A 27,998-nucleotide genomic window follows, 5' to 3' on the forward strand; every position below is an offset into this window, starting at 1 on the left:
TTTGCGCTGTTTCGTTACTGTACGTTGTCCGTTTTTTACGGACTTGTGTGTCAGTGACTTGCGTGTTTCGCCATTTTGTTGTGTGAGTTAGTTAGCTAACTCGTGTGACTTTGCTAGTAGCTCTGCGTGCCCTCTTTCTGTTTGGGCAAGTGTAGCTTTAGTATTTTGTTGACGCGTAAGCGTGTGTGTTTACTGTGTTTTCAGTCGTTTTGACTTACGTTTCAGTAAATCTTTTTACTTTGCCACGTGTTGTTGACGTTTGTGTCAGTGTCTTGCGTGTCGCCATTTTGTTGTGTGAGTTAGTTTTCTAGCTCGTGTGACTTTGTTTGTAGCTCTCCGTGCCTCTGCTTGTGGGGCAAGTTTAGCTATAGTATTTTGTTAACGCATTAGTGCGTGTGTTTACTGAATTTTCCAGTCGTTTAGACTTATGTTTCAGTAAATTTTTTCGCGTTGCCACGTGTTGTTGTCAACATGTCTGATTCAGACAAGCGCCGTGGCAAGTCGGACCCCAAGGGGAAAATTAAGGCTAAGTCTTCCTCTTCCAAGGCAACGTTACTTGTTACAGACCAAGAGCGTAACACTTTGTTGGCTGTACCAATCTCGGCGCCTAGCGCTGTTACTACTTCTGCTTCTTTTGCGGCGCCTAGCGCTACTGTTACTTCTGCACCTGTCTCTACATCGGAGACTTCGTCTTCTTTGTTAGCACCTGGACAAGGTGCGTTGGTTTCCTCTCTGTTAAAGTCACTGGTTCCAGAAATCCGCAGCTTGGTGCAGGCAGAATTTCAGCGTTCCGTCGCCAGCAGTTCGGCGTTTCCGGCATCTGGCAGTGACGTCCGGGCATTGGCTTCCGTGTCTTTGTCCTCCACTTCCGGCTTGGAGCAGCGTCCTCCCTCTTCAGCGTCGGTTGGTAAGCAGAGCTGGTCCGATAGCCCTCGTGAGGCGCCTGGACGTTCTCCTTCGGGGGACAGCTCTTTCGCATCGGGTCACGACCGATACCTTGCTGATCTTTCATTTCCGGCGATAACCTACGAGGCCCCGGACTTGTTCGAACAGCGGCGGCAGTCGGTTTCGACTGCCGCATTTCCGGCACTTGCCGGAAGAGATGATCCGTCCGCTCCGGCACGCTACGGCGGTCGCGGCAGGATGGAGTATTCACTGACTTCCGGTCCTTCCGGATCGCGAAGTCAACCAGTGCAGTCTTCACTTCCGCATTTTGCGGTTCCGTTGACTACACTTCCGGTTTCGGCCGGAAACGCTTCTTCCTCTTCTGGTGGTTCCTTCCGGATACCAGATAGTGGATTACAGCGTGCGCCTTCCGGCTTTCAAGCGCCTAGGCTTGAGCAGGCATCACTCCACTCAGTCGGGGGAGTGACGTCAGCTCATCCAGCTCCGGTTTTTGCGGATGGTCGTCCTGCTTACCCTTTACCTTCACAGGGTTTTGGGCGGCAGGATGACGTTAGTGCTCAGGCTTTTCCGGTTTCCGGTTTGCCAGGGCATGCTTCTGCTTCCGGAACTGGTGACTTCGGTCATGGTTCCACGTGTGACTATTCTGATGCTCCATCAGTGGTCAGCGAGGAGTCGCGGGGCGTGTTTCCGTCGAAGCTCAAGTCTGTTCTTGACGTCGCGGCGGAAGTAACGTCTCGTTATTTTCCTGAAGGGGTGGTGGCTGCGGACTCTTCCGCATCATTCGTTCCTTCTGCCATGGCGGACTTCCGGCCGGCACAGGAGGATGTTTCTTCCTTCCGGTTCGCCGAGTCTCCGTCAGTGGCTTACCAACTTTCGCATTCACTGGTTCGTCCAGCACATGCGGGGAGTGGTATTCGGCCAGTGCCTGTTCCGTTACTGCTTCCTTTTGGTCCAGTTCCGGAATCAGCTCAGCAGTGGGTGGCTTCAGCTGCCCAAGCCTCTTCCTTCGTGCCTACGGCCAATAGGAAGCTTGGCATGCCCAATCAGAGCCAGAATTGGCTGGCGTCTTTTGCACTCCCTAGGGCTACCCTTCCGGTTTCCCGGGAATTGCTGCCTCTTCTGACTAAACCGATCAAGCGTGATTCGGTTTTGCCGGTTTCCGAGGCTTCCCTCCTCTCTGCTGAGGAGGTTGGACGTCGGCAGATCGAACTGTCCTCCATTGCGGAGACTCTCGTTCGGGCTCTGTCTCGGGCATTGACCGATTCGCTAGTTCCTTTCACTCTCAGTGAAGAACAGAATGCGGACGATGTCTCTGCGCTTTTGACCGCATTGGCCAAGGTCAATGAGGAACAATTGCGTCTTTCCTCCCTGCAGTACACCCAAGCGGTACTCTGCAGGAGGGATCTCTTCCTCTCGCAGTCCCAATTCACGGAGCTGGCTACTAGGGAGACCTTGAGAGTCTCCCCGGTCTCAGAGGAGTCTCTCTTCTGTCCGCTGGCACTGGATGCCAGACAGAAGGAGATTCAGTCAAACAAGGACAGTCAGTTCCTTGACTACACTCTGAAGGGGGTGAAACAGTCTCAGCCTTCTAAACAGAAGCAGGCTCAGACATCGTCTAACCCCAAGCCAGCTCAGAAGCGGCAGGCTTCGCCGGCCGCTCGTGGTGGGAAGAAGAGGACGGCATCGGGGAGGGGGCGTGGCGGCTCTGGAAGTAAGCCACACCCCCAATGAAGCGCTCCCGATCTCACCTCCCTCCCGCCCTCCACCTTGGTGATGGCGGGAGGCCCCTCCCGGGCACTTTCTCGTTGGATGTCGGTAGTAGACAGCCAATGGATTGTGGGAGTGGTGAGTTCGGGCTTCTGTCTACTCTGGCGGGAGGAAAAGGCGCCTCTTACCCGAGTGCCTCCGCGGTTCAAGCCCCCCTTCTCGCAGGAAGCACGTTCCGTCTTGCAGTCGGAAATTGCCTCCCTGGAGCAGAAGGGCGCGGTGGAGAGAGTTCGGGTCCACAGCTCCCTGGGATTTTACGGGCGTCTGGTCGCTGTTCCCAAAGCATCAGGAGGATGGCGTCCCGTGTTGGATTTATCTCTCCTCAATACTTTCTTGAGGGAGATAAAATTCAAGATGGAGACGCCAGCCTCTGTCCGAGACTCTCTCCGCCCAGGAGACTGGGTGACCTCGATCGATCTCACGGACGCATACTTTCACATTCTTATGCATCCGACCGACCGGAAATGGCTTCGTTTCCGGTGGGGAGATCAGATCTACCAGTTTCGCGCACTCCCTTTCGGGCTGTCTCTCGCACCGTGGATTTTCACCATGGTGGTGAGACAGGTCTGTGCACTGGTGAGGTCCCAGGGTATCCGTCTGCGGGCTTATCTGGACGACTGGCTCATCATGAACCAGTCCCAGAGCGGCTGTTCGCAGGATACCCTGACGGTTCTTCGAGAATCCAACTGGTTGGGGTTCTCGATCAACCGGGTAAAGTCGGAGCTGACCCCGTCACAGACATTCACTTATCTGGGGATGTCTTCCGACACGGTCGCTTGGACTGTCCAGCCTTCTCAGAGAAGGGTGGACAAGCTCCAAGCTCAGATTCGCTCCACTTTACCTCTCCTGTTGGCTTCCATCCGCTCGCTCGCCTCCATCTTGGGGCAGATGGAGTCTATGGCTCTTCTGGTTTCACTGGGCCGGGTCCACAAATGTCCGCTTCAGTTCGCGCTGAAGCCGTTTGTGGACTCTCCTCTGGTGGACTGGGAAGCTCTCATCCCTTTGCAGGGATGGTTCCAGTCTGCGACCCTTCCGTGGTTGCACACGGAGTGGGTCTGCAGAGGTGTTCCGATCGTCGTGCCCCTCCCCGACCTGGACCTCTTTACAGATGCGTCCAGGGAGGGTTGGGGGGCACATACAGATCTTCAGACTCCTCCCTTTCCGTTACTCAGCCGAGTAATCCGGAAAGCGGAGATGGAGGAGCCGGCCCTTCTTCTTCTGGTCGCTCCTCTGTGGCCGTCGCAGGTCTGGTTTCCAGATCTTCTTCGGCTTGCCCAAGGGCCCCCCATTCCTCTCGCACTCGTGCGAGGGGAACTAGTGCAGCCCCGAACAGGCATTCCACACGAGGAGCCCAGTCTTCTGAAGCTTCACGTGTGGAAGTTGTTCGGGACTCGCTGAAGCGCTCTGGGGCGTCGTCTTTGACTCTGGACTTGGTGGCTCGCTCGCATAGAGCGTCCACCTCTTCAGTTTATGCTTCCCACTGGAAGGCATGGACTGCCTGGTGTTCAGCTAGAGGGGTGAGTTCGGTGGCTCCGCGCTCTATTCAGGTCGCTAACCACCTCTCTTTCATGTCTTCACAGGGCGCCTCAGTCTCCTCGTTGAGGGTCCGGCGCTCCGCTATTTCGGCGACTCTTCAGCAGATTGGTCGTTCTGTTCGAGTCGGGGGCGTTATAGCTGCAGTCATTAAAGGGGCTGCTCTTAAGGAAGCTAAAGCTCGTTTGCCCGCTCCCAAGTGGGACTTGTTTTTAATCCTGGAATTCCTTCGTTCTGCGGATTTTGAGCCTTTAAGCGAGGCCAGTCTGTTCAATGTCACTCGCAAAGCGCTGTTTCTCCTTTTGTTGGCTACGGCCCGACGGGGTAGCGAGGTCCACGCCCTGTCGGGTCAGCCTGGAGATATCTCCTTTGAGCCGGACGGTTCCGCATCTTTGCGTTTCCGGCCTGATTTCCTGGCCAAGAATCAGTCTCCGGGGCAGGCCTCTCCGCTGGTTAGAGTTAAGGCTCTGACCAGCGCGTTGGCCCCGGGTGACCCCGATTCGGTCAATTGCCCTGTGAGGGCACTTCGTCTGTACTTAGCCCGGACTCAGCCGATTCGGTCTAGTTCTCAGAAGTTGTTGTTTATCTCTCTCCTTACTAGGCGCGAGAAAGATTTGTCGAAGGTAACGTTGGCCCGGTGGGTGTCCTCGCTCATCAAGCAGGCTTATGAGTGGAGGCGCACAAAGAGGGGGGGGGTTATGCCCTCCTTGCCACTTGACTCGGCCCGAGCCCATGAGACGAGGGCGTGGGCATCCTCTCTGGCAGTTCTGCGCTCCAGACGTCTAGAGGAGGTGCTGACAACTGCGTATTGGCGTTCCGAAGATGTTTTCATAAACTTTTATCTTCGGGACGTCACAGCTCTTCGACAGGATGGCTCCAGAGGCCTTCCAGCGCTCATAGCAGCAGGCCAGTTCCTGTCCAGATCTTGATGGTGAGTTTTGATTCATTTCTAGCCCACCGCCTTGTTGATGTTATCTGCTAATGTGATTCGGAGTAAGAATATGATATTAAATGGAAAATTTCCTAAATAAATTATCATTTAATTAATATACTTACCCGAATCACATACTGTATTCCCTCCCACCTGCCCCGCTTATGGTTTTAAGATTTTTTAAAGCCGTATGATAATAGGCACGTGTTCCTAGAGGAAGTGACGTGGCATACACCCGTATGGGAGGTAACTCCCGGTGTACTGGCCCATTACCAAAGCTACTTTCACTTTCGTTTTGGTGATGGGGTTGCTTCCCTTTAAATTCTTTAGCCGGGTAAGCGTTTTTCAGTGATAAGCATCTCAGGTGACTCAATGCTAATGTGATTCGGGTAAGTATATTAATTAAATGATAATTTATTTAGGAAATTTTCCATTTATGTGAGTTGAGGTAAGAATATGTGATTGAATCGAAAATTTCAAAACTAAATTTTCATTTAATTAATATACTTACTCAACTCACATCGTTTATACCCTCCCATCCATCCCCGCTAACATTATATGTGTTACAGGTGTGTGTTTCCGTGGGGGAATGACGGCCGGTAGCAGGACCGCGCATGTGCGGGTTACCGGTAGGGGAGGTGACTCCCGTCCTTGACTACGGATTGTTTTTCTTAGGGAGTTACTTCCCCCCTTACCAGGGTCGAGTACTACTTCAATATCTTAGCAATGAACTGAAGTTAATGCCATTTATGTGAGTTGAGTAAGTATATTAATTAAATGAAAATTTAGTTTTGAAATTTTCGATTTTAAAGTCTTAGATATGACCCGGCCGGGGTTCGAACCCACGACCTCCCGATCACGGGGCGGACGCCTTACCACTAGGCCAACCGTGCCGGTTCAAATGTACTTGCAATCAAACAAACAAACAAACAAACAAGCATGGCATATCTCCATGAATTCACTAACATCAGCAGAAGTCAGTAGAAAGTCAGAAATAAAACATTCTAAGGGGAAAACCTGTTCCAGCTAAGTACCATGCTTCACAAACACACAAGAGGACAATATGCCTTGATCTAAAAAACGTGTTTGCATTTCCTGCAGTTTTGTGTGTCTTCTGAAAGTTACCAAATTTGCTCACCAACTTTTTAGTCTCTCTGTTTGAGTACATTAGGTTGCATGTCCATTTCTGCAAGCATTTTCTTCTTCCGGTTTTTTGTTATTTGTTTGTTTGTTTGTTTTTGTTGTGTTCAATAAAATGCATTGTTCTCTGTTCTAAATCCTATTGCAGGTCCACTATGATGAGTTCATTCCCTTGTTTGAGAAGCAGAATCCTGACTTTCCATGGGCTGAAGTCCAGGTAAGAACCATTGCATGTCTCTGTACCAATACACTCTTCTTCATAAAATTACCATGGGCTGCTACAGCATGAGATGATTTTTTTTAACCTTTTTACAGAAATTGATGCTATTGAGGTAGTTATTTACTGCTGGTTTTATGAAACCGAATAACAACTTATGCATATTTTGTCATTTTCCGTACAAAAAAAAGGAAAGTTGCGTTGAGGTTGTGGCGATAGCAGGAAGCTGATGGTCATATGATTAGATAGCAAGTAGAGAGTGCTTTCTCTTAACCGGCCGTTTGAGATATGGTGGAGCCTTCCTTTTAACACCTTGAGATATGGTGGAGCCTTCCTTTTAACACCTTGAGATATGGTGGAGCCTTCCTTTTAACACCTTGAGATATGGTGGAGCCTTCCTTTTAACACCTTGAGATATGGTGGAGCCTTCCTTTTAACACCTTGAGATATGATGGAGCCTTCCTTTTAACACCTTGAGATATGGTGGAGCCTTCCTTTTAACACCTTGAGATATGGTGGAGCCTTCCTTTTAACACCTTGAGATATGGTGGAGCCTTCCTTTTAACACCTTGAGATATGGTGGAGCCTTCCTTTTAACACCCCCTGATTAAACACTGCCATCTCTTTTAAGACTTGAATTTGTTGTTTAAGATTTTTTGTTTGCAACATTTTTAGATTTACCTCCATTGTAAGACTCCTGCTGTGATAAGACCTGATTTTCTCAGATTTGTGTAAGTCTAAAATGGGGGTTCAGCTGTAGCCCAGGATGAATTAAGGCAGGTAAACAGGTCTCTGCATTTTCAAGTAATGTTGCCATTTTCAGCGTAAACGATAAATGTTCTTTGTCACAGCTAGTCTCGTTAAATGAAGCTGTTATGTAGGAGTTACAAAAACATTTACATTATCTTGTTCTCCAATTGTTTGTTTCAAGGGCTCTATATTTGAGATGCTGCGTGAGTTGTTTGAGGCAGCCGTGTCGGAGCCACCTCCCAAAGGTCTGGGTCACTCTCCTCAGTCACGCTCCATGTATGCTGTCGACCTCCTGCTCAAGTGGGACAAAACTGACACAGGTGTGTTGATTGAATTACGTTGTGTGTGTGTGTGTGTTATAATGTATTATGCTGCAATGTGTTATAATTTATAATCGTCTGAATGAGATGTAAACAATTATATTTTTGTGTGTGTATATTTCCTGGACATTGTAAGGCACTCTGAGCAGGGTTTCACCCTGGATTTACGCGCTCTAGAAGTATTATACATTATTATTATTATTATTTCTCATACTTGCAACGCTAAATTTAGCTCTGTGCCCTATATATTTATGTAACAAGGTTTGGTCTCCTGGAGACGGATGTTTGGCATTAAAACTTGCCTGGGATAAGCGTTTTTTTCTGTTTATGATTAAAGGAACACAAACTGCTTATAACTCAGGTAACAAAGGCAAATTAAAAAAAAAATTTGGTCTCAGGCGAGAAGTGTATAGTTCCCCAGCTGTGTGAAGTCAACTTCTGCCCTGACTGCGAGAGGGCCTGCAAGTATCATCCCTTCTTCGTCAACGATGTCTTCAGCACGCTCTTCCTGGACGACACAGAGGGCAAACATGTGGAGCTCATCTCCAAATCTTGATCAACTCAACATCATTTGAAGTATTAGATATAGCTGCAAAGAATCTTTTCTGGCCATGTTAACCATTGTGTAAGCCGCCACTGGCCTGTCCAGGTTTGTACATGTGATAAAAGCCACCTTCCACTTGCACTTATGCCAAAAATTAACAATCCGGCTGCTTTCTAGGCCGAGTGAGCTGAGACTTTTTTTGTGCTCAATTAATGTTGTACCTGACCCTCAGCTCAATGTGTAAAGTTAATTATGCTGGAGGTAGGTTTTTATTAATGTGGAACTGGTCAGAAATTCTTTAAAATTTAAAGTTTGCCAAGATGTGAACACTTTTTCTTCTTCTCTCAGCAGAATTTGTTTGTTCATTTGGGGAGAAATGTGTGTCCGACAAAACTTTTTAAAGTTTTTATTTATTTATTTTTACAAATATGGAGAGAAATTATGTGTATCAAAGGTTTTCATGGCTGCCTTTTACATAACTTTTTGTAACATCAGGTTTATTTCATGTATCATGTGTTGCATTTGATCATTCTCCGTCTTTAGACTCACCTGCAATTTTATGAAGGGATTCCAAAGTGCCTGTAAATATTGTTGCACAGTGGTGCCTGCGATGAAAGGGCACCCTTGTGTACACACACACACACACACACACACACAAAATGTACATGCTCTCTTTCATAACACAGTTTTGTAGAGTTTATTCTCAGTGCTTTTGGACAAACACTTAACATCTTTTTTTTGTGATTTGTTATATTCCAGTCACAAACATAATTTCTACCTTTTTGTGTAAAAAGTTTCTCTACAATATGGAGATGTACATTGGACACGTAACATGAACAATGGTAGTTGAATGTGTACACATACGTATATACAGATATTTACAATCATAATGAGACAGGGGAAATTTGATAGTTCATCAGTTTGTTAGTCGGGATTGTAATTTTTGAATCGGCAGTCCTGAATTTAAGACAGCATTATTTACACTCTGGATTTCACATCCTTGGCCATTTTGGTTGTTAATCCTATAATGCTACATACATTTTGAATAATTTTAATTAAGTGTAAACACTCTAACTTTTATAAATACCGTGAGACGAATGCATTGTGTTTTAGAAATGCTACAAGATCATCTGAAACAAAATAAAAAGATATGAGTGAAATGGTTATACCCTGATTTCAGACATTAATTATGGTCTTGTTCCTTCATCTAATCAAATTGTGTGAATGTTGTCAGTGATTTTTTGTGTTTCATGGTTTGTTTGTTTGTTTATTTGTTGCTTAACGTCCAGCCGACTACGCAGAGCCATATCAGGACGAGGAAGGGGGGGATGAAGGGGGCCACTTGTCAAGCGATTCCTGTTTACAAATGCACTAACCCATTACTTGTGTCCCAGCAGGCTTTAGTAAAACTAAATTAATACCTACTGGAAGATTACCAGTTTCCAGTATGTTAAAATAGGCTTAACCTATCTACTGCTGGACTTACATCAGAACACTAACAGATTAAACTATACATGAATCGCGAGACAAGCGGCAAGAGAAGAGATTTTTGGAAAAAATACAGGTGAATGAGCAAGAAGGCAGAAAAAAGAAAAGAATTCATGAAGAAAAAGAGAGCATGACAGGAAAGAGGAACCAAAAATCTACCTAACAGCAAACTAGAAAGCTCCTGCGGTTCCAAAAACAGGAGGGGCTTTTAATTTCATAACCGCAGTGCCCCACTGCGGGAGTTTCATGGTTGAACAATGTATTTAATCTTTTTCATGAAAAACACAAAATGCATCGTTTTGATTACATCAAAATTAGGCAATCGACTATATTGTATTCATAGGAGTAACAGACAGAATCTAGAAGTGTAGTACTTTGCACTTCAGAAATAACAAGCATAAAATGTGTATCACAAAGCATTTTTGACTCCAAAGGCATGCACCCCATTCTTATAACAAAAATTGAAAAAAAGAAGAAACAAACAGCCAACATTTACAGGACATGGCTCAATTAGTAAATGAGGAGTATATTTAAATGTTATTATGGGTTAGGTGTGTATGTCTTTAATTTAATTAAATTTTAATTCTCCTGAGATAGCACAGGTAGAAACCACTGAGAAAATGTTCACATTTTATATGATATTGTACATGATATTATTGTTTTGCTCTGTATATTAAGAAATTGCAGTTGGCAGCGGAACGAAATTCGGATGTGGATGGAGCAGTGAGTGCAGGGACGGGGCGGCGTGAGAGCACACCGGGACAAGGAACAGGTGTAAGGGGGAGAAAAAAAAAGAGAAAAAAATTGCAGTTGAAGTATTAATGCAAGGCTGCACTTAATTTAGGCTTAGCTTGTGTGGTGGGAAAAAACAAGAACAGGAGTATACTATCCTTAGTCTACGCTTTTTTTCTCCAGAAAATGTTATCTCAAATGAAATTCACCATTGAATGATAGCATAGACACGTATAATGTATCACAGAGAGGATGACATTAAATCATTAATTGCCAAATATATTGATTTGTGTGAAAGGATGTAAAACAGTTGTAACAACAAATTTTGTTTGAAGGTACCGGAAGCTCTATTTAGTAAATTTTGTTCCTTATACCATTATCAAAAAACTGCTAACATGCAGTTTTGAGACGAGATTTGGGCGAGGTTTTTGCTTTTCATGTTATGTTTTGCACCAACAAAAACATAAGTTGGCATCACTAATGTAAAAGATAAAATTAATGCAACTCTAATGAAGGGAGAGTAAGTGACACAGTTACCCATCAAATCACTTTCACGAACACACATAAACACACTGCTTGATTCAAGGATCATTTGGATCCCATACAAAAATCAAACAACCAAACCACACAAAAAAAGAAAGCTTTGTTGCCAGGTTTTTTTTAACCAGCGATTCAGCTAACCAAGTTATATGACTGGGAGCAGCTCTTTGCTGAAAGTTATACAGAAAGTTCACTTTTGGGCACTTAATTCAGTTGTAACCTGCAATTTGTGAACTTCTTGTTGTTGTATTCAGAGAAGCAATGTTAAATGTCGGTAACAGTAACATGGGTGTGTGTCGGGTCCAAAACCCTGCCTAAACTTTCCTGGACTCTTACTTCAGACCTGTATATATTAAGTTCTGGCACACTGCTGCTGGGGCACCCATCAAATAACCAGACACTTGTCAACTTCATCTGATGATTGGAGACAGTATCCATGTCTCACGCTTGTATCGCTGTCGTGGCCCGAAAAAGATCTTGGTCATAATTGGGTGCCTGTGGGGTACAAAACCCTGCCTGAACTTTCCTGGACTCTTACTTCAGTCCTGTATATATTTTGTTCTGGCAAACTGCTGCCGGGGCACCTATCAAATAACCAGACACCGGTCAACTTCATCTGATGATTGGAGACGGTATCCATGTCAGGTGGCTAGTAACATTTAAATACAGACAACTGTATGCACATACATCGGTAGCGTGACTAGTTGCTACTAGCTATTTGCTGGTAGGCTGTACCTGAATTTCCCAGCAACGGGATAATAACACAAAACTCTTGCTTCAGGCCTTACCGTATGGATTCCTGCTGTAAGCAAATGAACAGACTGGTAGAAAGGGAATTAATGGCAACATTTCTACCCTACAGTTGTTTGTGCTATTTGAGGCCCAACTAATGAGAGGTCACCTCCCAGTACAGGACACCTTCTATCATCCCTTTGTCTATCATCCCTTTGTCTATTTTCCCTTTGTCTATCATCCCTTTGTCTATCATCCCTTTGTCTACATGTATTATCCCTTAGTAAGTCCGTCCTAGCATATAACCACGTCATGTCCCAAATAGAGGCTAGTTCTGGGGACATAAATATTAAGTTAGCATAGCATGTGTTGAAAAATGCTACGTTACAATTTGTACGTTGTTTTTCATTCCTTGTAATTAACTTTTTTTAAATTTCATTTTCATTAGTTAGCTTTACAAATATAATACACGTTGTTGTAAGTTATAATCCCATGCCTTTTCTTAGATTTACCTTATACGTGTACATACTTTTTTGTTGTAATATAAATATTTCCATTCATGTACAGTACACAGCTTCTATATTGTGAATACACTTAAACAACATAGTACAGAAGACAACGTGGATTTTTTTTTTTGACGATGAAATAGTTTATGTTTTTCTTCACAACAGATCATTTCTTTTTTGTTTTGTCCATTTTGTTTCATCCTTTGCGTGTCTATCATCCTTTTTGTTTTATCTCAGCGGGTAACAATATTTGAGCTGCAGTTACTAAACAAAATCCACAATTGACTTTTAAAGAAAAAGTTTAAGGTTACTTTATTGACGGTTAGCATCATTACTTTCAAGACAACATAATGAACAAAACTAGAATTAAGGTATTTATTTTTGTTAGCATCATTACTTTCAAGACAACATAATGAATAAAACTAGAATTAAGGTATTTATTTTGTCAAGGGGCATTATCAAGGCAGTGAGAACAACTCAAGGACCAGTTTTAGAAAGAGTAGTGCCCCTTTACTTTTATTCGTTTATTTATTTTTCATTATTTAGTTTTAAATTGAATTCCATAACAGCACAGAGTGTGTGTTTTGGTAGTCAGAGTCATGTTGCTGTTTTCATCATAAAGGATAATTAACAGGTGAATTTTGCATTAACAAAATGTGTCTCAAGCAAAATGCACGAACAAGAATTTGGCTGGATTAGGTCCAAAGTCTAAACCAAACTAAATCTAAAAAAATAGTCTTTGTAAAACATGCAAAGCAACAATCATAAAATCTGCAGTTAAAAGTATGTATCAGGGATGAAAATTCTCCGTTTTTTCCGACTTTTCCGATTATTTTCAATGGGCCATCCGATTTATTTGTGCGATTCCGTTTAAAAAAAAAATGTCAACAAAGACTGGTACGATGATGATTTGTGTGCATATTTATAGTCTGTTTCATTCATGTTGCCTGTCATTTGCATTACTAATTAGAGCTGGATATATTTTGATAAGTAAACGTTAGAGTGTACACCAGATGGTATCCTCACAATTTAAACTTGCCATACCATTATTTTACATATTAATAACTTGTTCCAAGTTCATTAAGTAGTCTGAATTCCTGTTTTAGTTAACAAATGAGGAGTTTTGTAGCTGCTACAATTACTGTGATTTCCTTTCGCAAAAGGCCACATTTTCAGCTCTAAATTCCTAAATTTTCAAGATTTTCAAGATTTTCCGGGGGGCGTTGCCCCCCTAAACCCCCTACAGGGGCGCTGCCCCTTGACCCCGCCGGTGCCTTGGCAGCCCCTGGACCCCGGCCGATTTCAGTTTTTTTTAACAAGGTAATTTTCATCCCTGATGTATAGACTTTGAAACACGTGTAGGCCACAGAGCAGTCTTGCCATTCTTTTCACCATGGCTCGCTGAGTGTCAGATGTCACTGTAATGTAACCAGACCTGGGAACCCCTGTTTTACACTGAGTATTCTCAAGCAAACTTGGTGTATTTTCAGACAAATGAGCGTACTTCACACAACATTTAAATATCCATGATTCAAACATGTTTCACGTGCGTCCATCACAACTTGAATTTAATTTACCAATACGTTTAAAAACAATGCTTCTTTCAATGTTTACTGACAACATGTATCAACATACTGAATCGGCTTCGGGATATGCTTGTGAAGAAAAGTAGTCTAGGAATGTTTTTCGTCATATATTTTCCCACTGACCGTACTGCTCGGACTCTACACAACAATGCGTACAAAATACGCCGAAATCGTATGGGTGACTCAAAATCATAAACAAATCTCGACAAACTGTCATTGAAATCTTTTAACATTTCATAGCTGAAGCTTACCAAAAACAGTTACTGTACAAATACAGATATATGTCAGATCAGAGCGTTAGCACAGACATTTACAGTAGTATTGATGTCAGTAGCAGACCCTAACAAAAAATGTGAACTACAGTAAAAAACTTTCATAATTTTATCAAAGCAATGAGAACAATTATCTCGGACTGTTGTTGACACATTACAAGGTTTCATATCGAATTGTAGGATACATTGCTTCTCATAAAATAAAAAGGCATAATTTGAAAAATCATCCAGTTTGCATTATCAGTGTTTAATTGACTGTGTTATTGCAAACATTCAAGGAAACATATCATTTCCCATCATAATACAGTATTCCATCTAGTTACTTGTACCTTTTGCTTAAAAAACCCCAAAAAAAACCAGGCAAACAAAACAAAACTAGACAAAACAAAGTGATACAGGACATTCCCTTGCCTCAAGGGAGACCACTGCGTCACACTACCAACAGAGGAACTGCCGTTTGATGTGGTTAACCTTCACCGTGCTTCGTGGACGACCCAGAGCCTCACAAAATCGTCATTATCTCTGAAACTATTTGGAGTTTTTAAATTGAGACTTCATGTAATCTCCAATCACCATACGACCTTCCCAGTGCCCGACTTTTGAAAGATTATCTTTGTAAACAAACAAATAAACGATGAAGTAATTTGAACTACACAGTGCGGATGATGTGGGTCGTGGATGACCCATATGGAATTACGTAAGGAATATTACGTTGTTTATCCTTATTCGGATGGCTTGGGTCGTGTACGACCCATACTATGCAAAGAGGCGGCAAAACGTTTATCCCTATTCGGATGGCGTGGGTCGTGTACAACCCATACTTTTTACGTTGAATCCTTCTTTGGAACGTATGGGTCGTACACGACCCACATCATCCGGACTGTGTAGTCCAACGCGTGATCCGGTGAAGGTTAACAGACCAGGAGAATCAAGATCTTGTGGTAAAATGCATCGCTCTTCAATAAAAAAATTTTAACAAAATTGAAAACAAAATCATTACACTAAATCACAAAAAAAGGTAAAATGTAAACAAAGAATATACCAAAAAAAGAACAATGTACCTGCAAAAGTTAAAAATGTGCTGTCAAAATAATGTCAGTATTCGAAATAAGCCACAAGATTCCGCTGATAAGTAAACTTTAAACTGAGTTTGTCTTCATAATGAAACCCCATCAGACTCAACCTAAAAACATTAAAATAAACAAAGGGCCATGCATTTAAACACCAAATTTGTCGCATTCCACTGATAAATAACTGTTACATGTAGATTAATTTGGGCCAATCCTTTCCGTCATATCACCTTTTTTTTCTTCTTTTTTTTTAAGAATAAAAACCTGACCATTCTCAACTTACAACAAAACAATATTCATGCGCCATGCATACAATCCACTCGTTCACATAGCAGGGATAACTGATGGCATATATATACATGTTAACATTAGTTCTTTTGTGTCCCTGCAAGTAAATGATTTATTTTGACACTGCAACAAAAATTCCATCAATACTCCTACATTGACCATAATTATGTCTGTCCCCCACAAAGACCACTAAAGGTTGACATACTTGTGAATCGTCTTGTTTTGTCTATAATTAAACGTTTTCATAAACTTGCCTTTTTTGTTGTTTTTTTACAATTAATCTTAATTTTCTTTTTCTGGAAAAAGATGCCTATAAATTGAGTCACATACATCAGGTGACAATTGAGACAATTAAAACTCCCTGGTGACAACTTAAACAAGGTGATGGTTTGAAACTCACATCCTGATGACAAAGTTTGGACAAAGGTTATTTTTCTGCAAATACGGACTATTTCATTATGCACAATGCGAAATATACACAAGAATAACCGTAGCATTTAGAACTTGAAGCAAATACATTTAAACCTCCGTCAACAAAGGGAACTTTTGGCGAACAATCTTCCAATGTCCCTGGCCAAAAATTACAATCTCCTCTATGCTCTACAAACAGAAGAAGTTCACTGATGATGAGTCTGTTCAGAAGAAACCCCAAACTTATCTTTTTGACGATGCCACAAAGCGCACAAGCAAATATTCTCAAAACGTTGATCAGAACTATTTTGGCAATGATGCTCAAATCTGGCATCCAATCCAACATTCATTCCGTGGAATCATACAAATCTATCACACACGTGAAAAGGTCATCGGGATTTCTCGGTGATGATGATGATGATGAAGAGATGTTCAAGGACAGAGTTACCATAGTGATGGAACTAAGTGACGTCACACCCCCAGTTCATCAGTGACGCAAACCATGCAGTCTTTCACATTTCTAGACCCGTGAGAAGGTCATTGGGATTCCTCAGTGATGATGATGAAGAGATGTTCAAGGACAGAATCACCATAGTGATGGAACTAAGTGACGTCACATCCCCAATTCATCAGTGACGCAAACCATGCAGTTTTTCACATTTCTAGGCCCGTGAGAAGGTCATTGGGATTCCTCAGTGATGATGATGAAGAGATGTTCAAGGACAGAGTCACCATAGTGATGGAACGAAGTGACGTCACACCTCCAGTTCATCAGTTACGCAAACCATGCAGTCTTACACATTTCTAGGCCCGTGAGAAGGTCATTGGGATTCCTCAGTGACGATGATGAAGAGATGTTCAAGGACAGAGTTACCATGGTGACAGAACTAAATGAAGTGATACCTCTAGTTCATCAATTACACCAAACATGCAGTCTTGCTTGTCTAGGTCCGTGAAAACGTCATCAGGGGTTCCTCGGTAATGATGAAGAGAAAGTTCACGGACACTGACTCAGCATGGTGATAAAATGAAGTGACGTCACTCCTCCAGTTCGGCAATTACTCCAACCATTCTTACAACTCAGACTCTATGCATGGGGGAACTCGCCAGTCAGACATCTGAAATGGTGTGATGTTACTATGGTGACGGTGCGAGCGACGTGAAGTTGCACATCAAGCGTCCCATCCAGTCAAACCATGCGTTCCATCCAGCCAAACCAAGTGTAGACATGCAGAGTCGGTAACCAACTGTGACCATCCCAGATGGGGTGACGTACGTTACCATAGTAATGGAGCAGTGAAGTCACACACCCGGCACAGCACTCACACCACTCCATCCAATCCAAGTTTGGACATGTAGGAACAGTCGCTGATGATCATTGCTGATGATGGAGTAATGTTGCCATATAGTGATGAAAGCTAGGTGGAGTTTGATTTTAATTGTACCCACAACTTTCACCATCTACCAATCTGAGATATATGGGACAGGTGACCGGTAACAACGCATTCTGCACGTGTGAAAAGGTCGCTGGTAATCACTGGTGACAATGGAGGGATTCTACCAAGTCGACGGTTAAGTCCAGGTCAAGGCAAAATCTCCCCTTACGTCCAACAATGACCCCATCCAATCGTGTGGCAATCGGTTGCTGGTAGGAAACCAATAGTGGCTATGGTAACGGAGCTAGTGAAGCTAGTGTCGTGATGCTGCATCTCACACCCTCCATGCATTACACCCAATCAGATCAAGTTGTGGTGACGATGACGTAATGAAAAACATGGTGACGTTGCTTGGTGAAGCTGCATCTCACTCCCACCATGCAGTACACCCAATCAGATCAGGTTGTGGTGACAATGACGTAATGAAAAACATGGTGACGATGCTTGGTGAAGCTGCATCTCACGCCCACCATGCAGTACACCCAATCAGATCAAGTTGTGGTGACAATGACGTGATGAAAACCATAGTGACGTTGCCAGGTGAAGCTGCATCTCACGCCCACCATGCAGTACACCCAATCAGATCAAGTTGTGGTGACGATGACGTAATGAAAACCATAGTGACGTTGCTAGGTGAAGCTGCATCTCACTCCCACCATGCATTGCAAGCAGTCAGATCAAGTTGTGGTGACGATGACGTGATGAAAACCATAGTGACGTTGCTAGGAGAAGCTGTATCTCGCGTCCACCATGCAGTACACCCAATCAGATCAAGTTGTGGTGACGATGACGTGATGAAAACCATAGTGACGTTGCTAGGTGAAGCTGCATCTCACTCCCACCATGCAGTACACCCAATCAGATCAAGTTGTGGTGACGATGACGTAATGAAAACCATAGTGACGTTGCTAGGTGAAGCTGCATCTCACGCCCACCATGCAGTACACCCAATCAGATCAAGTTGTGGTGACGATGACGTGATGAAAACCATAGTGACGTTGCTAGGAGAAGCTGCATCTCACGCCCACCATGCATTGCAAGCAGTCAGATCAAGTTGTGGTGACGATGACGTAATCAAAACCATGGTGAGTTTGCCAAGTGAAGTCGCAGTTTTGGCCCTCCGTACATGTATTCCGCTCATGGGATGAAGTGACCATTGTGATGTTGCTTGGTGAAGTCAGGACATGGAGGTGAAAGGGGAATGGACACTGAGTCATAGTCTGGATGGCTTGAGGGTGGCGAGGTGGGTGCATGGGTGCGTCACGGTACTGCTCTAATCGTACAGGACGCGCTGGCTGTGATGCTGGTGTGTCCACATTACACAACACGACTGACTGACTACCAAGACACAAGGGGGTTCTGCGCCAGCCTGGTCTGCCCGCCACAGAGCTAGGGCTGGATATCACAAAGTTTCTACAACACTCACACGCGCTTTTTGTACATCGTCCACCCAACCAACAGGCAACACAAGCTGCTGTCAATTTCTTTTGTTGCTTCAACTAGCAAAAATCCGCAGTCAAATACCTCCATGGTTTCAATTAGCAACACGCTGCAGTCAAATGCTTCTGTTGTTTCAACTATCGACAAGCTGCAGCCAAATGCTTCTGTCGTTTCAACCAGTAGCAGACTGCAGCCAAATGCTTCTGCAGTTTCAACGAGCACAAGCTGCAGTCAAATGCTTCAAGTCGCACTGAGTCATGTGGTTACAATCCTTGCAGATTCATTGTCACACACCCTGTACAAACAGACTGGATTTTTTTTACTGTACTACAAGCCGTCCTGGTCATGGTTTGATGTTTTCTCAATCACTATGTTGAAGCACTTCAGTTTTCAAAGTGCTTTCGGTCCTTTTTGGCTAAGAAATACCACAGAATCCGCAGTGCACTGTCTTCGTGTCCTTTTCCTTGGGAAGATTCAACACACACTGCATGCATGAAATCTGTGACAATCCCAGTTTTCTGGGAGTACAGTTCATGCAAACACGACTAACAGGCAGACATTTGAGGCGCATGGAGTCTATATTATAGGCTTCCTAATTCTGGATCTGAACAGAGTCCAAGTCTTTAGGCTAACAGCTTTTCCGGACAAGTCTTTATAACAACGATATAGTCACCCCTGCATCCATGCAACTACAGCTGATGTATAACAACGACACACAGAGACGCCGGCGAGGCTTAGGCTTAAACCAGCGGGGCCGCACAACGTCTCCAGCAAATAACAATTTCTGAACTACATGGGTCCATAGCTGGTAGTATAGAGTAGAATTAGAGAGTTCATGGCTATCCGAAACAGGGTCAGCCTTTGAGTAGATGCCTCTGGGCCGGCAACCTGTTGGTGTTCAGTTAGCAGGCTAGCCGAAACGGGGTCAGTCTTTGAGTAGATGCCACTGCGCCACCTGTTGGCGTGGTTTGGCCACCATGTCGTTCCAATGGCGGGTTTCCATGGGCCCGGACCGACAGCCCAGAATGACCTTGCCGATCATCTCGTTGCGGCCCACCTTGTCAAAGTCCATCACCGTAATGTCCAGCGAGGCTTCGCGGATCTTCTCCCAGGGGATCTCAAAGATGAAAGACTCGTTGTAGACGGGGTTGAGCGTGCGCATCTTGATGTTGGTCTTCTTCTTCTCCACCCGCGTGGGGCCGAAGTGCAGCCAGATCTTCACGTAGGGATCTGGAGAAGAGAAGAAAGAATTACATGTCTCATTGAAATTCGATTTTTGCTTCATGCCATTTCTTGACAGGGAAAAGATCAGTAGTGGAATGTATGATTGGAGACTACCACGCCAGTTGGGACCTTAATCCAAAGTTCGAAACTACCGCTCTATTACTTCGTTATTATTCATTTGTTGTGTATCGTGATAGACGAATCCGGAAATAATTTGTCCGTTTTTCTTATAACCTGAGCTGTATGCTTCTGTTTTTGTACAATTATGTTGACATGCTAAAACGTGGTTTTAACCATTATGCAATCAGAAAAATTCCGAGTTTAGATACCGTACACATAACGGAGAAAGCTGAATCTATTAAATGTATTTCACCGATACTAAACATGAACCAATCAAATTTCCAAAAACATGGCTCCCTCCAAAGTACTTTGAATAAAAAAATCCATGATTACACTTAGAAAAAAGCGCATAAAATGTAAAGTAAGCCTTTTACCGTCACAACAAATGTAGTAAATGATACATAAAACAATAACGCAAAGATAAAGGCAAACAATCCAATTACCATGATCATGATAACACTGCATCCCGTAAGACGGGGACTACTTTCTAGGGAACAACAAAAGCTGTTTTTATTAAAAACACAAATCACAGCGAATTATAAACATGGAAAAGCCAAGGACAAAGAAAGTCTCGACAGGGTGTTTCTAAAAATCTTAAAGCTGCAGTGACTCTTGCTTTATCAACCTTCTTGAATCCTGCAAGAGTAAGTAACATCATGCAAAAGTAGGCAGCAGCAAAAGAACAGAAAAACTGTAGGGATTGTTTTTGAAACTAAAATCCCCCCTTGAAGGAAGTCTTCGAGCGTGTTTGTCATTGTCATTATTTGGAGAGTGCACACGCACAACTGTGACTGTGAACGAAATCTTATCCTTACTGCATTTGCGTAAAATTAATCATGAGAGGAGCCTTACACTTTTCAAACTTGAATGACTTTTGCACTGGTCAACAAAACAATTTTCAATAGTTACACAAAGTTGCATTGGTGTCGAATAGCATCAAGTGCTGAAGAGACGATAAACAGTAGAAACCAAGCAATAAACCAACGCATAAGAGCAGTTCCATTTTTAGAGCTGATTGCCTACAATTTTTAAATATGCCAAGCAGGTTGAATGAAAATCAACTCTGGTTTGACTAATCTGCCCAGAATATCAAACATGCAAATTGTCAACAAACAGAGATTCGACTCAAGAGATCAGCTGGATGAAACAAAAACAAAATGAAAGAAATTCTACAGAAACAGAACAAAAGAAAAAAATATAAATACAAATGGGGGAAAAATAAATTTATAGTCTGAACCTTAAATGATTGCATAAAAATGGAAGAAGTGCTCGAATCTAATGGGAAATGACTTGCACCAATAAGATGAATTTTAAAAACCATGAAACCGTATTAATAACCTACCACTCGAACCGGCTTTTAATGACGATTTAATTCTAAATAACCCTGGAAAAAAACAATGCTGAAGGTGTATATTTGCAACTGAAAGGGAAATATTAATGTGTGCACAAAGTTGCATGCGCTGTATGAACTAAAAACTGTACAAGTTCACAATGTGTATTAGTAAACATCTAAACGAATTGGTGCATGAAGATGGAAATAAAGAAAAACAATATATAAACATAAAAACAGCACACAGCTAGAAAACGGCATGACAGTAAAGGGGTTTGTTCTCGCAGGCAAGCAAATAAACAAGCAAGTGTTATTAAATTAGTGAAAATAAGTGAAAACAAATACGTACGTACCATTCAGAAAATTCTAGTCTAATGTCAAACACGTTTTAGACAAGGGAAACACAAAGTAACATTGACATCTAAATTTAACACGAAAGAAAACTACAAGAATACAACGAAAGTATACAAACACATGACATTAAAAACATTAAGACAAATAATTTAAAGGCAGAAAGCGTACCTGATGACCCAGTGATGTCCTTCGCTTTCAGTTCCTTTGCCTTCATGACGATGACAGTTAGCCGTCCTATGTTGGGCTGGTAGCATAATGATAATAACAACTCGCCAAGCTTTCCCTGCAATTAGAAATTAAATAAAAGTTAAAACAAAATGCCACCCATGTTTGGCTGGTAGCATAATGATAATTTTAACAACTCGCCAAGCTTAGAAATTAAACAAAAAAAGTTTAAAACAAAATGCCACGTATGTTGGGCTGGTAGTATAATGATAATAACAACTCGCCAAGCTTTCCCTGCAAATAGAAATTAAGCAAAAAAGTTAAAAACAGAATGTCACGTATGATTTCCCTGCTATAAGAAATCAACCCCCCAAAAATAAACAACAAAATGCTAGTGACAATAAGACGTCATAAGTTAAGCTGGGAGCAAAATAATAATAGCAACTCGCCAGTTTTCTCTGCAATTAGAAATTATAGAGAGAAAAAAAGTAAAAATATATCTAATGTTTTCGACAATAGGTATTATTATTAATGTAATCTGGCTTGTCCACTTGTCAACATTATGGCATCGACATTTTGAAATTGGCTTGGGGATGGTTTGATATTCTCTATGAGAATATAGAATAATTACAAAGTCCAACAGACAACCAGACAAGGCGACACCACAAAATTGTCCATACAATGACATTTATTGACAGCAGCATCAAGATATATATTCATCAAACCTTTATCTTCGTACTGTCTTGTGCTGTTCTTGTATCGGTGAGTACAGATATCTTTTGTTTTTTTAACTTTATCTTCGTTACAAACAATCTTTTTTTGAAAAAAAAGAAACAAATCCACAAAAGGGCTTGTCAGAACATTCTTCTGAGCGCTTTCTCACACGCGTGCATTGATTTTGTTTTCTGGTTTTGTTTATTTGTGACCCTCCACCACGGCATGAGTCGCATGTCACCTTTGCATGATTTTCATATTTTTACATTTTCCTAAAGAGTATGTTATCCTCTATCCAGTGGTAAAACCCGTTTTAGAAAAGAGCAACAACTGTTTGAGTTTTAAGCCTGTGACTAAGGTGACCCTCACGCTGTTACCATACACTCTCCGGACTTATATCAAGTCTAGCGCAGAACCGCGCGAGGTGACATGCGACTCATTTCGTGGTGGAGGGTCACATTTGTCTGTTAGTTGTTTGTTTTCCCACGCAGGATTAAAACAGCATCGTTACATGCTATTGTTGTCCCTCCTCCCCCTTCATTTGTTTTTAACATAAACTCACCCTCGTGTTCTTGCAAGACTGTAGGTACTTCCACACGACAGGGGATTGGACATGTCGATTTTGTTCAGAGGGATGTAGGTCTCGCCGACTTGTGTATATACCCCAACCCATAAAATACCAACCCTCCCACCCCATCGTTATTTTAAAATGTACTCACCCTCGTGTCCTTGCAAGGCTGAAGGTACTTCCAGACAACAGGAGATTGGGACAGGTCGGTTTCGTTCAGAGGGATGTAGGTCTCGCCGATAGGGTCGTCTCGGCTGAAGCGGTCGTAGTCTATGACCTGGAGGTAGAGGGTTTTCTCCAGCAGTTTGTTGTGCGGCCAGCCTGGACACAATCAGAAACATTGTCACGGTTAGCACGTGCATATTCTTCATACGGTCACACCTCCAATTTGCGACCTTCAAAATGTCCGGACAGTCCGGTCGTAAAAGGGAGGAGTCATTATTGGGAATAACACATTTTGGACCCTCCCTCCTCCAAACCAACCCGATACAAATTCCTGGTCATTTTATTAGAAGGGAGGTAGCGGCTTGACATTTCACTCCCTTTCTTACTTGCTGCTCTCTCTCTCTCTCTCTCTCTCTCTCTCTCTCTCTCTCTCTCTCTCTCTCTCTCTCTCTCTCTCTCTCTCCTTTTCTATTTCTCCTCGCTTGTGTTCGTGGCCAAGTCATGTGCATGCGACCTTTTTAGCAGCGGGAGCGCAGGTAATTCAATTCAATTCAATTCTAGTCAATTCAATTCAATACAACTTTATTATCTGAATGCATAGCAAGCAGATTTTTTTTTTATATTTTGGCTCGAATAAAATGTTTACAGACAGAATACAAGTCACGGGTCGGCAACAAAGTTGCGCCCCTTCTGGGAAGGAAGACACGCAACCCAGTTGACATTTAATTGTACGGTCAAACCTGTCTGCAACGACCGCCCAAGGGACGGACCAAAAGTGGTCGTTATAGAAAGGGAAATTTTATACCCCAAAACTATACATGTACTCGGGAATACGTCTTTTTAGGCAGGTAGTCGGTATCAACAGGTGGTTGCCATAGCAGATGTGACTGTAGTAGCAAGAAGATGAGCACCTCTTTCGAATCGCACATGCAGTCAAGTCCCCCCCCCCCTCCAAATTTAAGTAGGTTGGCTTTGACAACGAAGGGTATAATACCAGACGGAGCCGTTAGTGTCATCAGGGACCTCTAATATAGGTCTATGGTGTCATATATATATCTCTCTCTATCTCTCCTCCGTCTCTCCCTCTGTCTACCTCGCGCGCGCGCTCTCTCTCTCTCTCTCTGTCCCCATTTCTCTCTTTTTAAATGTGTTTTTGTTAGTTGGTATTCGTATCTCAATACCCCAATCTCTGTATCTCCCGTCTTTCACTCTCTATTTGACGTTGATATAACAAGGAGAACCATTTCCACCCGACCACCAAAAAGACTTGTAAGTAGAGGCAGACCGGCCGTCCAGGAAGTTGTAAAACCAAAACAATCTCCAAACCCTACAGGGGTTTCAGACGACCTTTAGTGTCTCCTGATTAGATCACGCCGAGCTATGCTTCCTGCTAAACTTTGTGTCAGCATCGGAGTCTCTCCACCGACACCAACAAAAAGCTTGGACCAAACTTCCTGTTTCTCTTAGAGCTGCTGTGTAAATATACTAAAACGTGCTAAAAGTTTTTTTGTTTAAACTGTTTCAAAATTGAGAGTAATTAATAGGAGTGTCATTTATAACAAACTTCACGACTTAAAAGCTAAACCAAAAGAAAGTTTCTTAGAAGACAACGAAGTAATCTTTCGCGGTTTAGCTGACCAAACAAAAGCAAAACATATCTGTGAATAATATGCAGTCTTGTTCAAGTACCATCTGGAATGAGAGCAACCAAAACCCAACCATCTTACCAACCCTCCTAGCAACCAGCCCACCTAGCAACCAGCCAGTCAGCCAACACACAACATCATACTGATATACAGACTATGAGACAGGAATGTTGCTAAGATTTATTTTCTTCGACACATTTGCCGAACTGAATGTCTAGGCAACTATCGGTCATTTTCGGAAGTTTAAGGAACTACTTGATGTCACCTTTTCCTCACCATGACACGTACTTTGGCAATCGACGAATTCCGGAAATAATTCTGTCGGGTGTTTACGGCTTTTGGAACAGTTGCTTTTCCTTGGAAATACTGAGCCAAACAAACCCACGTGACATTGAAAGAATATCACTAGCGAATGGCGTGACACCACATCTGATCGGTGATGAGTGCTCCGCTGTGTATACTTTCAAACGAAAAGAGCGTTATATTGAACGGCCAGTGAAGAAAACACATAACATTATCGGAGCTAGTTTTCACTGGGATGTCCTTCGCATGATTTCACTGTCACGTGGGATTGTTTGCTCAAGTACTTCCAAGGGTGAGCAACTCCATAACCCCTAAAAACATGACAGAGTTATTTTGTCCATTTTATCAAAATGAAGGCGAAGTGTTTGGCATTTCGACGACTGCCACACTAAAACAACATTCTTGCTATGTGTCGTTGTATTTGTGCATTAGAAAAACAAGAGGCGAAGCCATCAAGGCTCACGTAAGAAATCGACAAACAGTAACACAAACTCAATCACTCCGTCACACACACACACACACACACACACACACACACACACACACACACACACACACACACACACACACACACACACACACACACACACACACACACACACACAGAAAGAGCATAGGTGAAACTGTGCAAGAAAGCGAGACACTAGATCTAGATCTGTCTGTCTGCATGTAGCCTACTTACAAGGACACGACTGCCAACTAGTCTCGGCGCGCTCAAAATAATAATGACCGAGACTGTCAGTACTTCCTTCGCGTGACGTCTAACCCTCTTACGTCATAATGTGACGTCAATGTAATGTGACGTCTTCAAATGTTAGAGTTTCTACCACAGACATACACACGCACAGACGCACGCACGCACGCACGCACAGACAGACAAAGTTACGATCGCATAGGCTACACTTACGTGAGCCAACAAGTTTGCACACGATATCCAAGAGAACTGGGTTGCTGACCAGCCAGACAAACAACGAACTAGCCTACACCCATTCTAACCATCCTCCCCTATCCGTCAAACAAATATTCTCCACTATCCCAGCTCTGATATCGTTTCCTAAACTCAACAGTTCCTCTCAAAGCCAGGGCAAAAGCAAGTTCTTTTTCTTCAGCGTTCGTGGGCTGCAACTCCCACGTGCTCTCGTGCTTTGCACGAGTGGGCTTTTACGCATATGGCACCACTCTCCCCCTCCACATATGTAGGCAGTCATACTCCGTTTTGGGGAGAAAAAGGAACAGGAAAGAGAGCAATGTCCCCACAGAGCAGCACGTGCAAAATGTACAGAATGTAGAGGCGTTCAGGTCACACTGAGAGAGAGAGAGGGAGAGAGAGGAGGAAAGAGAGAAAGAGAGAGAGAGAGAGAGAGAGTGTGTTTGTGTGTGTGTCTGTGAGAGAGAGAGAGAGAGAGAGAGAGAGAGTGAGTGTGTTTGTGAGAGAGAGAGAGAGAGGAAGAGAGCCTCGGAGAGAGTGAGTGTGTGTGTGTGTGTGAGGGAGAGAGAGTGAGTGTGTGTATGTGTGTGTGTGAGAGAGAGAGAGAGAGAGAGAGAGAGAGAGAGAGAGAGAGAGAGAGTGTGTGTGTGTGTCTGTGAGAGAGAGAGAGAGAGAGAGAGAGAGAGAGAGAGAGAGAGAGAGAGAGAGGGTGAAGAGAGAGAGATGCACCACTTCATCAGACAACGGATGGAGTGCTGACAGGCAAACGGGAAGCTTCGTCTGCTCAACTACCTGGGCGGATGGATTACTTTTCTGACCTTGCTTTTAGCGGCCACCAATATTTTGCTTCTGTTTCATTAAGGAAAGGTCATCTAAATGCTTTGAAAGGACAGTCCCTGTCTGCCAAAAGCTAACATTAAGCGTGTTTGTGGTGAGAGCTGAGGCAAGGGGGTATTCGGAACCAGATTTGTGACCCACCACCACGGAATGAGTCGCATGTCACCTTTGCATGATTTTCATATTTTTGCATTTTCCTAAAAAAAGAGTTTTTTTATGCTCTATCCAGTGGTGAAAACCGTTTTAGAAAAAAGCGAAAACTGTTTGAGTTTATAAGCCTGTGACCAGGCTGTGACTAAGGTGACCCTTACACTGTTACCAGACACTCTCCGGACTTATATCAAGCCTAGTGCAGAACCGCGCGAGGTGACATGCGACTCATTTCGTGGTGGAGGGTCACATTTAAGAAATAATTGTAAAAATAAAACAAACCCAGCAATTAAACAAAACACCAATATCCTCATCGCAATAGTCCTGTTTTCTGGACAGACAAAAAAAGTTGTTGCAATCTACTTATAATTTTGAGACTTGGATCGGATAGCGGAGGTTTCATTTCCACGAGCTTTGATATCCATCTTCTCTTGCTGACTGCAGGGGCCAGTGAAACGACCTTTTAGCGCTCAGATGTTCGCTATGGAACCATAACAAGCTTACGTTGATCCTCTTTGTAGGCTGTTTAACTGAACGTGATGAAAGCAACACATGACCAGACTTTGACCTTTTCTTCAAAGCACTACATTTTGTAAAAATTTTCCTTTTTGTGCTTTGAACTGATGAGGGAACACACTTTGCTAAAAAAAAAAAGAGCAATTACATCCGAGTCTCTGTGATGCAGTATTTCGAAGTAGCATGCAGTCAGACAATTTTAGATGATTTTTTTAAAAGTTGTAATTAGTGTAAGTGCTTCCGTGAATCTTGTCTTTGTTATTTGACGACGACCAGGATTTTTGTTTTTGCGTCAATAGTGCGCGCGTCACTGAATTGGATTGGGTAAGTTGCAGCTTGCACTTTTGTTTTATTCCCTCATGTTTAACC

The 27,998-nt window shown here is 43.1% G+C and overlaps 2 protein-coding genes across 2 annotated transcripts in view; one reads left to right on the plus strand and one right to left on the minus strand.

Moving 5' to 3' along the window:
* The window catches only part of LOC138962800 (tubulin--tyrosine ligase-like protein 12), a 35,287-nt gene extending 25,838 nt beyond the window's left edge, over positions 1-9,449 (plus strand). Inside the window, exons 12-14 of the mRNA XM_070334762.1 lie at positions 6,426-6,494; positions 7,426-7,564; positions 7,963-9,449. Coding sequence (XP_070190863.1) covers positions 6,426-6,494; positions 7,426-7,564; positions 7,963-8,120 — 366 coding nt within the window. The 3' untranslated portion in view covers positions 8,121-9,449. The remainder of the gene's footprint in view (positions 1-6,425; positions 6,495-7,425; positions 7,565-7,962) is intronic.
* Positions 9,450-15,079: 5,630 nt separating this feature from the next.
* The window catches only part of LOC138962803 (synaptotagmin-7-like), a 141,726-nt gene continuing 128,807 nt past the window's right edge, over positions 15,080-27,998 (minus strand). Inside the window, exons 4-6 of the mRNA XM_070334764.1 lie at positions 23,236-23,405; positions 21,806-21,920; positions 15,080-19,839 (exon numbers count right to left, since the gene is read on the minus strand). Coding sequence (XP_070190865.1) covers positions 19,535-19,839; positions 21,806-21,920; positions 23,236-23,405 — 590 coding nt within the window. The 3' untranslated portion in view covers positions 15,080-19,534. The remainder of the gene's footprint in view (positions 19,840-21,805; positions 21,921-23,235; positions 23,406-27,998) is intronic.

This window comes from Littorina saxatilis, linkage group LG3, assembly GCF_037325665.1.
Source record: "Littorina saxatilis isolate snail1 linkage group LG3, US_GU_Lsax_2.0, whole genome shotgun sequence".
Classification (NCBI taxonomy): domain Eukaryota; kingdom Metazoa; phylum Mollusca; class Gastropoda; order Littorinimorpha; family Littorinidae; genus Littorina; species Littorina saxatilis.